Source organism: Anser brachyrhynchus (genome assembly GCF_964034855.1).
Source record: "Anser brachyrhynchus genome assembly, contig: SCAFFOLD_705, whole genome shotgun sequence".
Taxonomy (NCBI): domain Eukaryota; kingdom Metazoa; phylum Chordata; class Aves; order Anseriformes; family Anatidae; genus Anser; species Anser brachyrhynchus.
In genome coordinates this window covers 709-15,809 of record NW_027664035.1, presented here as the reverse complement: position 1 = coordinate 15,809, position 15,101 = coordinate 709, and the positions used below count along the sequence as shown (strand labels likewise).

At 62.6% G+C, this 15,101-nt stretch overlaps 1 protein-coding gene across 1 annotated transcript; it reads left to right on the top strand.

Annotated features, from left to right (window-relative positions):
• Positions 1–1,935: 1,935 nt before the first annotated feature.
• LOC308186473 (uncharacterized protein) lies at positions 1,936–14,771 on the top strand (the record flags this gene model as incomplete). The annotated part of the gene is made up of 4 exons (XM_080608598.1): positions 1,936–2,107; positions 8,106–8,245; positions 9,813–9,932; positions 14,439–14,771. Coding segments are annotated over exons 2-4 (516 nt in total), but the record flags the coding sequence as incomplete, so codon positions are not given.
• Between the last annotated feature and the right edge of the window lie 330 nt (positions 14,772–15,101).

The following is a 15,101-nucleotide window of genomic DNA, read 5'->3' as shown; positions in this document are numbered from 1 at the left end:
TAATTAGCTGGGGGAGTAATTAATTACTTGGGGGGTAATTAACCTTATGGGGGGCAAGTTAATTAGCTGGGGGGGTAATTAATTACTTGGGGGGGGTAATTAACCTTTGGGGGGCAAGTTAATTAGCTGGGGGGGTAATTAATTACTTGGGGGGGTAATTAACCTTAGGGGGGGCAAATTAATTAGCTGGGGGGTAATTAACCCCGGGGGAGGAGCAAATTAATTAGCTGGGGGGTAATTAACCTTATGGGGGGGCAAGTTAATTAGCTGGGGGGGTAATTAATTACTTGGGGGGGTAATTAACCTTAGGGGGGGCAAATTAATTAGCTGGGGGGTAATTAACCCCGGGGGAGGAGCAAATTAATTAGCTGGGGGGTAATTAACCTTATGGGGGGGCAAGTTAATTAGCTGGGGGGGTAATTAATTACTTGGGGGGGTAATTAACCTTAGGGGGGGCAAATTAATTAGCTGGGGGGTAATTAACCCCGGGGGAGGAGCAAATTAATTAGCTGGGGGGTAATTAACCTTATGGGGGGGCAGATTAAATAATTTGGGGGGGGGGTAATTAGCAGTATGGGGGGTAATTAACCCCGGAGGGGATAGATTAATTAGCTGGGGGGTAATTAACCCTATGGGGGGCGGACTAATTAGCTGGGGGGTAATTAACACTATGGGGGGCAGATTAATTAACTGGGAGAGGCTAATTAATTACTTGGGGTAATTAACCCTATGAGGGGCAGATTAATTAGCTGGGGGGGTAATTAACCCTATGGGGGAGGGAATTAACCCCTGGGAGGGGTAGATTAATTAGCTGGGGAGGGGGTAATTAACCCCTGGGGGGGCAAGTTAATTAGCTGGGGGGGTAATTAATTACTTAGGGGAGTAATTAACCTTATGGGGGACAAATTAATTAGCTGGGGGGGTAATTAATTACTTGGGGGGGTAATTAACCTTATGGGGGACAAATTAATTAGCTGGGGGGGTAATTAACACTATGGGGGGCAGATTAATTAACAGGGAGGGGCTAATTAATTACTTGGGGGGGTAATTAACCCCTGGGAGGGGTAGATTAATTAGCTGGGGGGATAATTAATACTATGGGGTGGGAGATTAATTAGCTGGGGGGCGTAATTAATCTATTGGGGGGCAGATTAATTAGCTGGGGGGTAATTAACCCTATGGGGGAGAGATTAATTAGTTGGGGGTTAATTAACCCCAATGGGGGGGGTAATTAGCCCATGGGGGGGGCAAATTAATTAGCTGGGGGGGGTAATTAACCCCGGGGGGGCGGATTAATTAGCTGGGGGGGGTAATTAACCCCGGGGGGGCAGATTAATTAGCTGGGGGGGGGGGGTAATTAACCCTATGGGGGGGCAATTGCAGCCAGAAGGGGGCGTGGTCTATCGTAACCACGCCCCCTCCCTCGAGTAGGGCGTGGCTTCCGCCACCACCGCATGGCGCATGCGCAGTTAGCGGGGGGTGGGAAAGGGGCGGGGCCTGGGAAAGGGGCGGGAGTTTCGGGGTGGGAGGGGGGAGAGAGGGGGAAAGGGGTGCGCATGCGCAGAGTAGAAAGGGCGGGAGTTTAGGGGAGGGAGGGGGAGGAGCTGGAGGGGGAAGTGGTGCGCATGCGCAGATCGAAAATGGGGTGGGTATCTCTGGTGGGAGGGGGGAGTAGGAGGGACGAGGCGCATGCGCAGATAGAATGGGAGGGCGGTTACCTCAGGGGGAGGGGGCGGTGATGCGCATGCGCACATCGAACAGGAGGCGGTTACCCCCGTCGGGCGGGGTGAGAGGCGGTGCCGCGCACGCGCCCTGCGCGCGGGGGGGCGGGTCCTTCCCCCGGCTGGGCGTGGCTTGCGGGCGTCCTCCCCGCCGATTGGCTAAGGGGCCCGGCCGAGGGGCGTGGCCGCGCGTGCGCGGCGGTGGCGGCGGCGGCGGTTTGTTGTGGCCGCCATTTTGTGTGGCCTGGCCTGGGGAACCCCCGCGGCGCCGCCGCCGCCGCCGGAGCCTCCGGAGCCTCCCCCCCCCCCCGAGGCCTCCCGGCCCCGGGCCTCCGGGCCCCGGCCTCCGCCCGCTCCAGCGCCGCTGCCGCCGCCGCCGCCTGCAGGTGAGGGGCCGGGACCCGAGGCGGGGGGGGGGGGGGGGGATCCATAGGGCCCGGGTGGGGCCTTGGGGCCGGGGCCGGGAGCGGTATTGGGGGGCTAAGGACCAGTATGGGGTCGGTAGGGACCAGTATGGGGTCGGTAGGTACCCGTATGGGGCCCGAAGACCAGTATGGGGGCCAGTAAGGGGACCCCAAGACCAGTATGGGGCCGGTAGGGACCAGTGTGGGGTCCTAAGACCAGTATAGGGACCAGTTTGGGTGTCTTCAGACCAGTATGGGGACCTCCAGGTCAGTATGGGGTGGTAGGGACCAGTATGGGGGTTTTCAGACCAGTATGGGGTGGCAGGGACCAGTATGGGGCTCTAAGACCAGTATGGGGGCCTGTAGACCAGTACGGGGTTCTAGGACCAGTACAGACTAGTATGGGGACCAGTATGGGCATCCAGGGACCAATATAGGGGCCCTGAGACCAGTATGAAGATGCTAAGAGCAGTATGGGGGGCTCCGGGACCAGTATGGAGACTTTAGGACCAGTATGGGGGCAGTACAGGGCCCTAAGACCAGTATGGGGACCAGTATTAGGGTTCTGAGACCAGTATGGGGACACTGAGACCAGTACGGGGGGGCAAGGACCAGTGTGGGAACCGTAAGGCCAGTATGGGGACCAGTATGAGGGTCTTGAGACCAGTATGGGGGGCTCCGGGACCAGTAAGGGGATTCTACAACCAGTATGGAGGTCCCAAGACCAGTATAGGGTCACTGAGACCAGTATGGGGGGGTTCCTGGACCAGTATGTGCCCCCCCCCCCAGTACCAGTGGGGTGCGTTTGGTACTGGGATGGCACGTCCACTTCCAGTATGGCTCTCCCAGTAGCGGTCTGGATCTCTGAGTTTGTCCCAGTATGACCCTCCCAGTCCTCCCAGTTACCAGTATAATCCTCCCAGTTCCAGTATAACCCCCCTGATCCCTTCCCAGTCCCTCACAGTTGCCCCCTATCCCATCCCAGTCCCTTCCCAGTTGCCCCCTACCCCTTCCCAGTCCCTCCCAGTTGCCCTCTACCCCATCCCAGTCCCTCCCAGTTCCCCCCTGCCCCTTCCCAGTTGCCCCCAGTCCCTCCCAGTTCCCCCTTACCCCCTCCCGGTCCCCCCCCATCCCTTATACTGGTCCATACTGGGGCAATTAAACCCTCCTGCCCCCCCCCGGGGGGGTATTCAGGCTATAATTACCCCCCTGGGGGGGCAAATTTGGGGGGCGGGGCTTTATTACCCCCCTCGGGGGCAATTCCCTCCCCCTGCAGCCCCTCCCCCGGGGTGTTTAGGGAGGGGAGGGGGGAGCGGCTCGGCGGGCGCCCCGGCCTAGCGACAGGGCCGCCGGCTCCCCATTGGCTGCCGGCGGTGGGGGCCGGCCAATGGGGAGCCTGTTGCCATGGCGGGACGGGGCGGCGCGGCGACGCTGCCGGAGCGCGCGGTCCTAGCGCCCGCCTCCCGCCCGCGGGTTCACCCTGGGCCCTACTGAGGGCGAGCGCCCGGCCCGTTCACTCTGGGCCCTACTGATGGCACCGGGGGCGGCCTCGCGGAGCAGAGCATGCTGGGAGCGCCTGGCCTGTTCACTCTGGACCCTACTGATGGGCTGGGGGTGGCCTCGCTCCTGTCCTGTTCACTCTGGGCCCTACTGATGGCAACGGGGGCGCCCTCGCGGACCAGAGCATGCTGGGAGCGCCCGTCCCGTTCACTCTGGACCCTACTGATGGGCTGGGGGTGGTTTAACCCCTGTCCCGTTCACTCTGGGCCCTACTGATGGCACCGGGGGTGGCCTCATGGAGCAGAGCATGCTGGGAGCGCCCGGTCTGTTCACTCTGGACCCTACTGATGGGCTGGGGGTGGCCTTGTTCCCTTCCTGTTCACTCTGGGCCCTACTGATGGCCTTGGGGTTGGTCAAACTCCTATCCCGTTCACTCCCGGCTGGGGGTGGCCTCGTTCCCATCCTGTTCACTCTGGGCCCTACTGATGGCAACGGGGACGGCCTCACAGAGCAGAGCATGCTGGGAGCACCCGGCCCATTCACTCTGGGCCCTACTGATGGCAACGGGGGCGCCCTCGCGGACCAGAGCATGCTGGGAGCGCCCGTCCCGTTCACTCTGGACCCTACTGATGGGCTGGGGGTGGTTTAACCCCTGTCCCGTTCACTCTGGGCCCTACTGATGGCACCGGGGGTGGCCTCATGGAGCAGAGCATGCTGGGAGCGCCCGGTCTGTTCACTCTGGACCCTACTGATGGGCTGGGGGTGGCCTCGTTCCCATCCCGTTCACTCTGGACCCTACTGATGGCCTTGAGGTTGGTCAAACTCCTATCCCGTTCACTCCGGGCTGGGGGTGGCCTCGTTCCCTTCCTGTTCACTCTGGGCCCTACTGATGGCAACGGGGGCAGCCTCGTGGAGCAGAGCATGCTGGGAGCGCCCGGCCCGTTCACTCTGGGCCCTACTGATGGCACCGGGGGCGGCCTCGCGGATTAGAGCATGCTGGGAACGCCCGGCCCGTTCACTCTGGACCCTACTGATGGGCTGGGGGTGGCCTTGTTCCCATCCCGTTCACTCTGGACCCTACTGATGGCCTTGGGGTTGGTCAAACTCCTATCCCGTTCACTCCAGGCTGGGGGTGGCCTCGTTCCCTTCCTGTTCACTCTGGGCCCTACTGATGGCAACGGGGGCGGCCTCACGGAGCAGAGCATGCTGGGAGCGCCCGGCCTGTTCACTCTGGGCCCTACTGATGGTTTAGGGATGGCCTCGTTCCCGTCCCGTTCACTCTGGGCCCTACTGATGGCCTTGGGGGTGGTCAAACTCCCGTCCCGTTCTCTCTGGGCCCTACTGATGGCTGGGGGTGGTCTAACCCCTGTCCTGTTCACTCTGGGCCCTACTGATGGGCTGGGGGTGGTCTTGTTCCCTTCCTGTTCACTCTGGACCCTATTGATGGCCCTGGGGGTGGTTTAACCCCTGTCCTGTTCACTCTGGGCCCTACTGATGGCAACGGGGGCAGCCTCACGGAGCAGAGCATGCTGGGAGCGCCCGGCCCGTTCACTCTGGACCCTACTGATGGCCTTGGGGTTGGTCAAACTCCTGTCCTGTTCACTCTGGACCCTACTGATGGCAACCGAGGCGGCCTCACCTCGCAGAGCATGCTGGGAGCACCCGTCCCGTTCACTCTGGGCCCTACTGATGGGCTGGGGGTGGTTTAACCCCTGTCCCGTTCACTCTGGGCCCTACTGATGGCACCGGGGGTGGCCTCATGGAGCAGAGCATGCTGGGAGCGCCCGGTCTGTTCACTCTGGACCCTACTGGTGGGCTGGGGGTGGCCTTGTTCCCTTCCTGTTCACTCTGGGCCCTACTGATGGCCTTGGGGTTGGTCAAACTCCTATCCCGTTCACTCCGGGCTGGGGGTGGCCTCGTTCCCATCCTGTTCACTCTGGGCCCTACTGATGGCAACGGGGGCGGCCTCACAGAGCAGAGCATGCTGGGAGCGCCCGGCCCGTTCACTCTGGGCGCTACTGATGGGCTGGGGGTGGTCTAACCCCTGTCTTGTTCACTCTGGGCCCTACTGATGGCAACAGGGGTGGCCTCACAGAGCAGAGCATGCTGGTAGCGCCCGGCCCGTTCGCTCTGGGCCCTACTGATGGCACCGGGGGCGGCCTCGCGGAGCAGAGCATGCTGGGAGCACCTGGCCCGTTCACTCTGGACCCTACTGATGGGCTGGGGGTGGCCTCGCTCCTGTCCTGTTCACTCTGGGCCCTACTGATGGCACCGGGGGCGGCCTCGCGGAGCAGAGCATGCTGGGAGCACCTGGCCCGTTCACTCTGGACCCTACTGATGGGCTGGGGGTGGCCTCGCTCCCCTCCCGTTCACTCTGGGCCCTACTGATGGCCTTAGGGTGGTTTAACCCGTGTCCTGTTCACTCTGGGCCCTACTGATGGCAACGGGGGCAGCTTCCCGGAGCAGAGCGTGCTGGGAGTGCCCGGTTTGTTCACTCTGGGCCCTACTGATGGGCTGGGGGTGGTTTAACCCCTGTCCTGTTCACTCTGGGCCCTACTGATGGCAACAGGGGAGGCCTCACGGAGCAGAGCATGCTGGGAGCGCCCGGCCCGTTCACTCTGGGCCCTACTGATGGGCTGGGGGTGGTCTAACCCCTGTCCTGTTCACTCTGGGCCCTACTGATGGCAACAGGGGAGGCCTCACGGAGCAGAGCATGCTGGGAGCGCCCAGCCCATTCACTCTGGGCCCTACTGATGGTTTAGGGATGGCCTCGTTCCTGTCCCGTTCACTCTGGACCCTACTGATGCCCATGGGGGTGGCCTTGTTCCCATCCTGTTCACTCTGGGCCCTACTGATGGCACCGGGGGTGGCCTCGCGGAGCAGAGCATGCTGGGAGCACCCGTCCCGTTCACTCTGGGCCCTACTGATGGTTTAGGGATGGCCTCGTTCCCTTCCTGTTCACTCTGGGCCCTACTGATGGCAACGGGGGCAGCCTCGCGGAGCAGAGCATGCTGGGAGCGCCCGGCCTGTTCACTCTGGGCCCTACTGATGGGCTGGGGGTGGGTCAAACTCCCGTCCCGTTCACTCTCGGCCCTACTGATGGCTGGGGGTGGTCTAACCCCTGTCCCGTTCACTCTGGGCCCTACTGATGGCACCAGGTGCGGCCTCGCATCCTTCCCCGTTCACTCTGGACCCTACTGATGGGCTGGGGGTGGCCTCGTTCCCATCCCGTTCACTCTGAACCCGACTGATGGCCAGGAATGGGTCTTGTACACCCCAAAAGACGACAGTGGGATATTTCTTGTACGTGTTCACTCTGGACCCTACTGATGGCCAGGAATCGGCTTTATGCACCCCAAAAAGAAGAGAGTGGGGTATTTGTTGTGCATGATCACTCTGGGCCCTACTGATGGCCAGGAATGGGTCTTGTGCACCCCAAAAAGATGGCAGTGGGGCATTTTCTGTGCGTGTTCACTCTGGACCCTACTGATGGCCAGGAATTGGTCTTGGACACCCCAAAAAGATCAGCCTGGGGTATTTGCTCTGCGTGTTCACTCTGGACCCTACTGATGGCCAGGAATTGGCCTTATGCACCCCAAAAGATGACAGTGGGGCATTTCTTGTGCATGTTCACTCTGGACCCTACTGATGGCCAGGAATTGGCCTTATGCACCCCAAAAAGATCAGCCTGGGGTATTTGCTCTGCGTGTTCACTCTGGACCCTACTGATGGCCAGAAATCAGCCTTATCCACCCCAAAAAATCATCGTGGAGCATCTTCCCTGCGCGTTCACTCTGGACCCTACTGATGACCAGGAATCGGTGTTATGCACCCCAAAAAGAAGAGAGTGGGGTATTTGTTGTGCGTGTTCACTCTGGACCCTACTGATGGCCAGAAATCAGCCTTATCCACCCCAAAAGATTATCGTGGAGCATTTTCCCTGTGCGTTCACTCTGGACCCTACTGATGGCCAGGAATCAGTCTTATGTACCCCAAAAAGATGGCAGTGGGGCATTTTTTGTGCGTGTTGACTCTGGACCCTACTGATGGCCAGAAATCGGTTTTATGCACCCTAAAAAGAAGAGAGTGGGGTATTTGTTGTGCGTGTTCACTCTGGACCCTACTGATGGCCAGAAACCAGCTTTATCCACCCCAAAAGATCACCCCAGGGCGTTTTCCCTACGCGTTCACTCTGGACCCTACTGATGGCCAGGAATTGGTCTTAGACCCCCCAAGAAGATCAGTTTGGGGTATTTGTTGTGCGTGTTCACTCTGGACCCTACTGATGGCCAGAAACCAGCCTCATCCACCCCAAAAGATCACCCCGGGGCGTTTTTCCCTACACGTTCACTCTGGACCCTACTGACGCCCAACCACCAACCCCAGCCGCTTCGGGACCGTCGTAGGAGGGGAAAGGGGGGGAACGGGGAGCCCGCCGCCCCAAAATCTGACCCCCCCCCCTTTTCTCTCCTCCCCGCAGGTGGCGGCAGCCGCGGCCGCAGCGCAGGATGCCCGGGGCCGGCCCCGCCGGGCGCCTGGCACCGCTCTGAGCCCACCATGTCGGGCCAGCACGGCCATGCCCCCTTCGCCAGCCTCCAGCCCATGGCCGAGCACCCCCAGGTACGCCGGGACCACCCCAAAACCTCCCCCCCCCCCCCCGCTCACCCCAAATCCCAGGGGGCTGCTGGGAACCGCTCCCTTTCCGCCCCCCCCCCGGGGGATCCCGGTGTCTCCTAGACCCCGCTGGGACCCCCCTGCTCACCCCATAGACACCCCGTAAAGCCCGCTGGGACCCCCCAGTTCCCCCATAAAGCCCACTGGGACCCCCCCAGTTCCCCCATAAAGCCCACTGGGACCACCCCAATTCACCCGTAAATCCCACTGGGACCCCCAGTTCCCCCATAAATCCCATTCTCCCTCCTTATTGCCCCATAAATCCCACTGGGACCCCCCCAATTCACCCCAAATCCCCCGTAAAGCCCACTGGGACCCCCCAGTTCCCCCATAAATCCCACTGGGACCCCCCCCAGTTTCCCCCGTAAATCCCACTGGGACCCCCCCAGTTCCCCCATAAAGCCCACTGGGACCCCCCAGTTCCCCCATAAATCCCATTCTCCCTCCTAATTGCCCCATAAATCCCCCTGGGACCCCCCCCAATTCACCCCAAATCCCCCGTAAAGCCCGCTGGGACACCCCAGTTCCCCCATAAAGCACACTGGGACCCCCCCAGTTCCCCCGTAAATCCCACTGAGACCCACCCCCCCCAGTTTCCCCCATAAAGCCCACTGGGACCCCCCCCCAATTCACTCCAAATCCCCCATGAAGCCCACTGGGACCCCCTCCCCATTCACCCCAATTCCCCCATAAATCCTACTCCCCCCCCCCAAATCCCCATAAATCTCACTGCCTCCCCCCAGTTCACCCAAATCCCCCATAAAACCCTACGGGATCCCCCCAGTTCCCCCATAAATCCCATTGTCCACCCCCCAATTCACCCCAAATTCCCCATAAATCCCACTGCCCCCCACAAATTCCCTATAAATCCCCTATAAAGCTCACTGCCCCCCCCCAATTCACCCCAATTCCCCCATAAAACCCACTGGGACCCCCCTAAATCCCCCATAAATCCCATTGCTCCCCCCCCAAATCCCCCTAAATCCCCCAAATCCCCCAAAGTCCCCCAAATCCCCCCCCTAAATCCCCCTCAAACCCCCCAAATCCCCCCAAACTCCCCTAAATCCCCCCCAAATCCCCCCAAACTCCCCTAAACCCCCCCCAACCCCCCTCAAATCCCCCAAAGTCCCCTAAATCCCCCCCTAAATCCCACCCAAATTTCCCCAAATCCCCCCAACCCCCCCCCTAAATCCCCCCCAAATCCCCCCGCAAACTCCCCCAAATCCCCCCCAACCCCCTAAATCTTCCCCAAACCCCCCAAATCTCCTTAAATCCCCCCCAAATCCCCCTAAATTCCCCTCAAGCCCCCCAAATTGACCCCCAAACTCCCCTAAATCCCCTCCAAACCCCCAATCCCCCCCAAATCCCCCCCCCAAATTCCCCCAAATCCCCCCCAAACCCCCCCAAATCCCCCCCTTCCCCATCCCTTTTTTGGGGGGGGGGTCCCTCGGGGGTTCCCCCCCCCCCTTCCTAACCCAAGCCCCCCCCCAAATTTTTGTGTCCCCCCCCCCAGATCCTGCCGGAGCTGAGCCTGCTGCAGCGCCGAATCCCGCTGAGCTTTCGGGACGCCGGCAGCGCCCCCCTGCGCAAGCTCTCCGTCGACCTCATCAAGACCTACAAGCACATCAATGAGGTGGGGGGGGGCACCCACGGGTGCTGGTTTCTCAGGGGGGAACCCACGGGTGTTATTTAGGGCCAGGGAGGCTCCTTTCCTAAAGGGGAAGACTCTGGGTGGGGGGCAGCCATGGGTGCTGCTCGGGTAGGGGGGCACCCATGGGTGCTGGTTTCCCGGGGCGGGCACCCATGGGTGTGATTTGGGGCGTGGGGGCACCCACGGGTGTTATTTAGGGCCGCGGGTCCGTCAACCTCAAGACCTACAAGCACATCAGTGAGGTGGGGGGGGCACCCATGGGTGCTGTTCGGGCGGGGGGGGCACCCATGGGTGCTGTTTTTCAGGGGTGACAACCACAGGTGTGATTTAGGGGAAGGAAGCACCCATGGGTGTTATTTGGGGGGAAGGAAACACCCACAGGTGTTATTTAGGGCCGAGGGCAGTTTCTGGTAGGGGGGCACCCATGGGTGCTGCTCGGGCGGGGGTCAGGCATGGGTGCTATTTTTCGGGGGGGGGGCACCCGCGGGTGTGATTTGGGGCGTGGGGGCACCCACGGGTGTTATTTAGGGCCGGGGGGGGGGCTCCTTTCCTAAAGGGGAAGGTTCTGGGTGGGGGGGGCCACCCATGGGTGCTGCTCGGGTAGGGGGGCACCCAGGGTGCTGGTTTTCTCAGGGGGGCACCCACGGTGTGATTTGGGGCAGGGGCACCCATGGGTGCTATTTGGGCCGGGGGCACCCGTGGGTCGGTCAACCTCAAGACCTACAAGCACATCAATGAGGTGGGGGGGGCACCAATAGGTGCTGCATGGGCTGGGGGGGGGGCACCCATGGGTGCTGGTTTCCCGGGGGGGGGCACCCATGGGTGTTATTTGGGGTGTGGGGGCACCCATGGGTGTTATTTAGGGCCAATGGCACTTCTGGTTGGGGGGCACCCATGGGTGCTGCTCGGGCGGGGGGGGCACCCATGAGTGCTGGTTTCTCGGGGGGGGCACTCACAGGTGTGATTTGGGGCGTGCGGGCACCCATGGGTGTTATTTAGGGCCAGGGGAGCTCCTTTCCTAAAAGGGAAGGTTCTGGCTGGGGGGCACCCACAGGTGCTGGTTTTTCGGGGGGGGCATCCACAGGTGTGATTTGGGGCATGGGGGCACCCACGGGTGTTATTTAGGGCTGGGGGGGGGGGGCTCCTTTCCTAAAGGGGAAGATTCTGGTTCTGGGTGGGGGGCAGCCATGGGTGCTGGTTTCTCAGGGGGGGCACCCACGGGTGTTATTTGGGGCGTGGGGCACCCAGGGGTATTATTTAGGGCCGAGGGCACTTCTGGTTGGGGGGCACCCATGGGTGCTGCTCGGGTAGGGGGGCACCCATGGGTGCCATTTTTCGGGGGGGGGGACCCATGGATGTTATTTGGGGCCGGGGGCACCCGTGGGTCTGTCAACCTCAAGACCTACAAGCACATCAGTGAGGTGGGGGGGGGCACCCATGGGTGTGACTTGGGGTGTGGGGCACCCATGGGTGTTATTTGGGGCCGGGGCACCCGTGGGTCTGTCAACCTCAAGACCTACAAGCACATCAGTGAGGTGGGGGGGGGGGGGGGCACCCATGGGTGCTGTTTTTTGGGGGGGGCACCCATGGGTGCTGCTCGGGCGGGGGGGGCACCCATGGGTGCTGGTTTCTCAGGGGGGCACCCACGGGTGTTATTTGGGGGAAGGAAGCACCCACACATGTTATTTAGGGCCGAGGGCACTTCTGGTAGGGGGGGTACCCATGGGTGCTGTTTCTGGGGGGGGGCACCCATGGGTGCTGCTCAGGAGGGGGGGGCACCCATGGGTGCTATTTTTCAGGGGGGCACCCACGGACATTATTTGGAGCGTGGGGGCACCCACGGGTGTTATTTAGGGCTGGGCGTCCGTCAACCTCAAGACCTACAAGCACATCAATGAGGTTGGGGGGGGCACCCATGGGTGCTGTTTGGGTGGGGGGGCACCCACGGGTGCTGGTTTCTCGGGGGGGGCACCCACGGGTGTGATTTGGGGTGTGGGGGCACCCATGGGTGTTATTTAGGGCCGGGGGGCTCCGTTCCTAAAGGGGAAGGTTCTGGTTGGGGGGCACCCATGGGTGCTGCTCGGGTAGGGGGGCACCCATGGGTGCTGGTTTTTCAGGGGGGTACCCATGGGTGTTATTTGGAGCCGGGGGCACCCGTGGGTCCATCAACCTCAAGACCTACAAGCACGTCAGTGAGGTGGGGGGGGGGCACCCATGGGCTGCTTTTTTTTGGGGGGGGCACCCATGGGTGCTGCTCGGGCGGGGGGGGGCACCCATGGGTGCTGGTTTCTCAGGGGGGCACCCACGGGTGTTATTTGGGGGAAGGAAGCACCCACACATGTTATTTAGGGCCGAGGGCACTTCTGGTAGGGGGGTACCCATGGGTGCTGTTTCGGGGGGGGGGCACCCATGGGTGCTGCTCAGGAGGGGGGGCACCCATGGGTGCTATTTTTCAGGGGGGGCACCCACGGGCATTATTTGGAGCGTGGGGGCACCCACGGGTGTTATTTAGGGCTGGGCGTCCGTCAACCTCAAGACCAACAAGCACATCAATGAGGTTGGGGGGGGGCACCCATGGGTGCTGTTTGGGTGGGGGGGGCACCCACGGGTGCTGGTTTCTCGGGGGGGGCACCCACGGGTGTGATTTGGGGTGTGGGGGCACCCATGGGTGTTATTTAGGGCCGGGGGGGCTCCGTTCCTAAAGGGGAAGGTTCTGGTTGGGGGGCACCCATGGGTGCTGCTCGGGTAGGGGGGCACCCATGGGTGCTGGTTTTTCAGGGGGGTACCCATGGGTGTTATTTGGAGCCGGGGGCACCCGTGGGTCCGTCAACCTCAAGACCTACAAGCACGTCAGTGAGGTGGGGGGGGGGCACCCATGGGTGCTGTTTTTTGGGGGGGGGGCACCCATGGGTGCTGCTCGGGCGGGGGGGGCACCCATGAGTGCTGGTTTCTCAGGGGGGTACCCACGGGTGTTATTTGGGGGAAGGAAGCACCCACACATGTTATTTAGGGCCGAGGGCAGTTCTGGTAGGGGGGCACCCATGGGTGCTGTTTCGGGGGGGGGCACCCATGGGTGCTATTTTTCAGGGGGGGCACCCACGGGCGTTATTTGGAGCGTGGGGGCACCCACGGGTGTTATTTAGGGCTGGGCGTCCGTCAACCTCAAGACCTACAAGCACATCAATGAGGTTGGGGGGGGGCACCCATGGGTGCTGTTCGGGCGGGGGGCACCCATGAGTGCTGGTTTCTCGGGGGGGGGGGCACCCGCGGTGTGATTTGGGGGAAGGAAGCACCCACAGATGTTATTTAGGGCCGAGGGCACTTCTGGTAGGGGGGGCACCCATGGGTGCTGCTCGGGTGGGGGGGGCACCCATGGGTGCTGGTCTTTCGGGGGGGCACCCACGGGTGTGATTTGGGGGCGTGGGGGCACCCACGGGCGTTTATTTAGGGCCGGGGGGGGGGGCTCCTTTCCTAAAGGGGAAGGTTCTGGTGGTGGGGGGGGCACCCATGGGTTGCTGTTTTATTTGGGGGGGGGGAGGGGCTGTTTTTTTTTTTTGCCCCCCCCCATTTTCCCCTGTCCCCCCCCCAGCCTCCCCCAGCCCCTATCAGCCTCCCCGCCCCCCTGAGCCCCCCCAAACCCCCCCAAACCCCCCCAGAACGCCCCCCCACGGCCCCCCCCCACCCCTTAACGCCCCCCCTGTGCCCCCCCCATTTCCTGGCCCCCCCATCCTCTTGTGCCCCCCCATCCTCCTACATCTTCCCCTGTCCCCTATCAGCCTCCCGCCCCCCTGAGCCCCCCCAAACCCCCCAAAACCCCCCCCAGAACGCCCCCCCCCCATTTTATACCCCCCTTAACGCCCCCCCCGTGCCCCCCCCTTTTCCCGTTCCACCCCCATTTTCCTGCCCCCCCCCAATTTTCCTCCCCCCCATTTCCTCCTTCCCCCCCCGTCCTCCCCCACCCCCCTCTCCTTCCCCAGCCTCCCCCAGCCCCTATCAGCCTCCCGCCCCCCTGAGCCCCCCCAACCCCCCAAAACCCCCCCAGAACGCCCCCCATGGCCCCCCCACCCCCTAACGCCCCCCCATGCCCCCCCCAATTTTCCTGCCCCCACCCATTTTCCCTTCCCCCCCCCCCATCCTCCCCCACCCCCTCTCCTTCCCAGCCTCCCCCATTCCCTATCAGCCTCCCGCTCCCCTGAGCCCCCCCAAACCCCCCCAAAACCCCCCCAGAGCGCCCCCCCCAATTTTATACCCCCCTTAACACCCCCCCGTGCCCCCCCCATTTTCCTTGCCCCCCCCCCATTTTCCTGCCCCTCCCCTTTTCCTTCCCCCCCCCCATCCTCCCCCCACCCCCTCTCCTTCCCCAGCCTCCCCCAGCCCCTATCAGCCTCCCGCCCCCCTGAGCCCCCCCGAACCCCCCAAAACCCCCCCAGAACGCCCCCCCACGCCCCCCCCCCACCCCCTAACGCCCCCCCCGTGCCCCCCCCCCAGGTGTACTACGCCAAGAAGAAGCGGCGGGCGCAGCAGGTGCCCCCCGAGGACTCGAGCACCAAGAAGGAGCGGCGGGTGCTCACGAGGGCTACGACGACGACAACTACGACTACATCGTGCGCAGCGGCGAGCGCTGGCTCGACCGCTACGAGATCGACTCCCTCATCGGCAAGGGATCCTTCGGACAGGTCGGGGGGGGGGACCCCGAAAGCTTTTGGGGTTTTTCGTTGGGGGGGGTTCCGGGGGGGTCGCGGCGTCCCGGGGGTCCCCGGAGCATCCCCAGCGCTTCCTCGTCATATTTGGGGTCTCAAATCCTTTGGGTTTGTCCTTGGGGTCCCTTCAGCATCTCTGGGATCCCCAACACTGTCTTCGGGATCCCCCCCAGACCCTCTCCCGGGACCCCAAAAGCTTTTGGGGTTTTCTTTGGGGGGGTTCCGGGGGGGTCGCGGCGTCCGGGGGTCCCCGGAGCATCCCAGCGCTTCCTCGTCGTCTTTGGGGTCCCCAAATCCTTTGGGTTTGGTCCTTGGGGTCCCTTCAGCATCTCTGGGGTCCCCCCAAGATGTGTGGGGTCTCCCCAGTCCCCCCCCCGGGACCCTAAAGGTTTTGGGGTCTTGGTTCGGGGGGGTTCTGGGGGGGTCGCGGCGTCCTGGGGGTCCCTGGAGC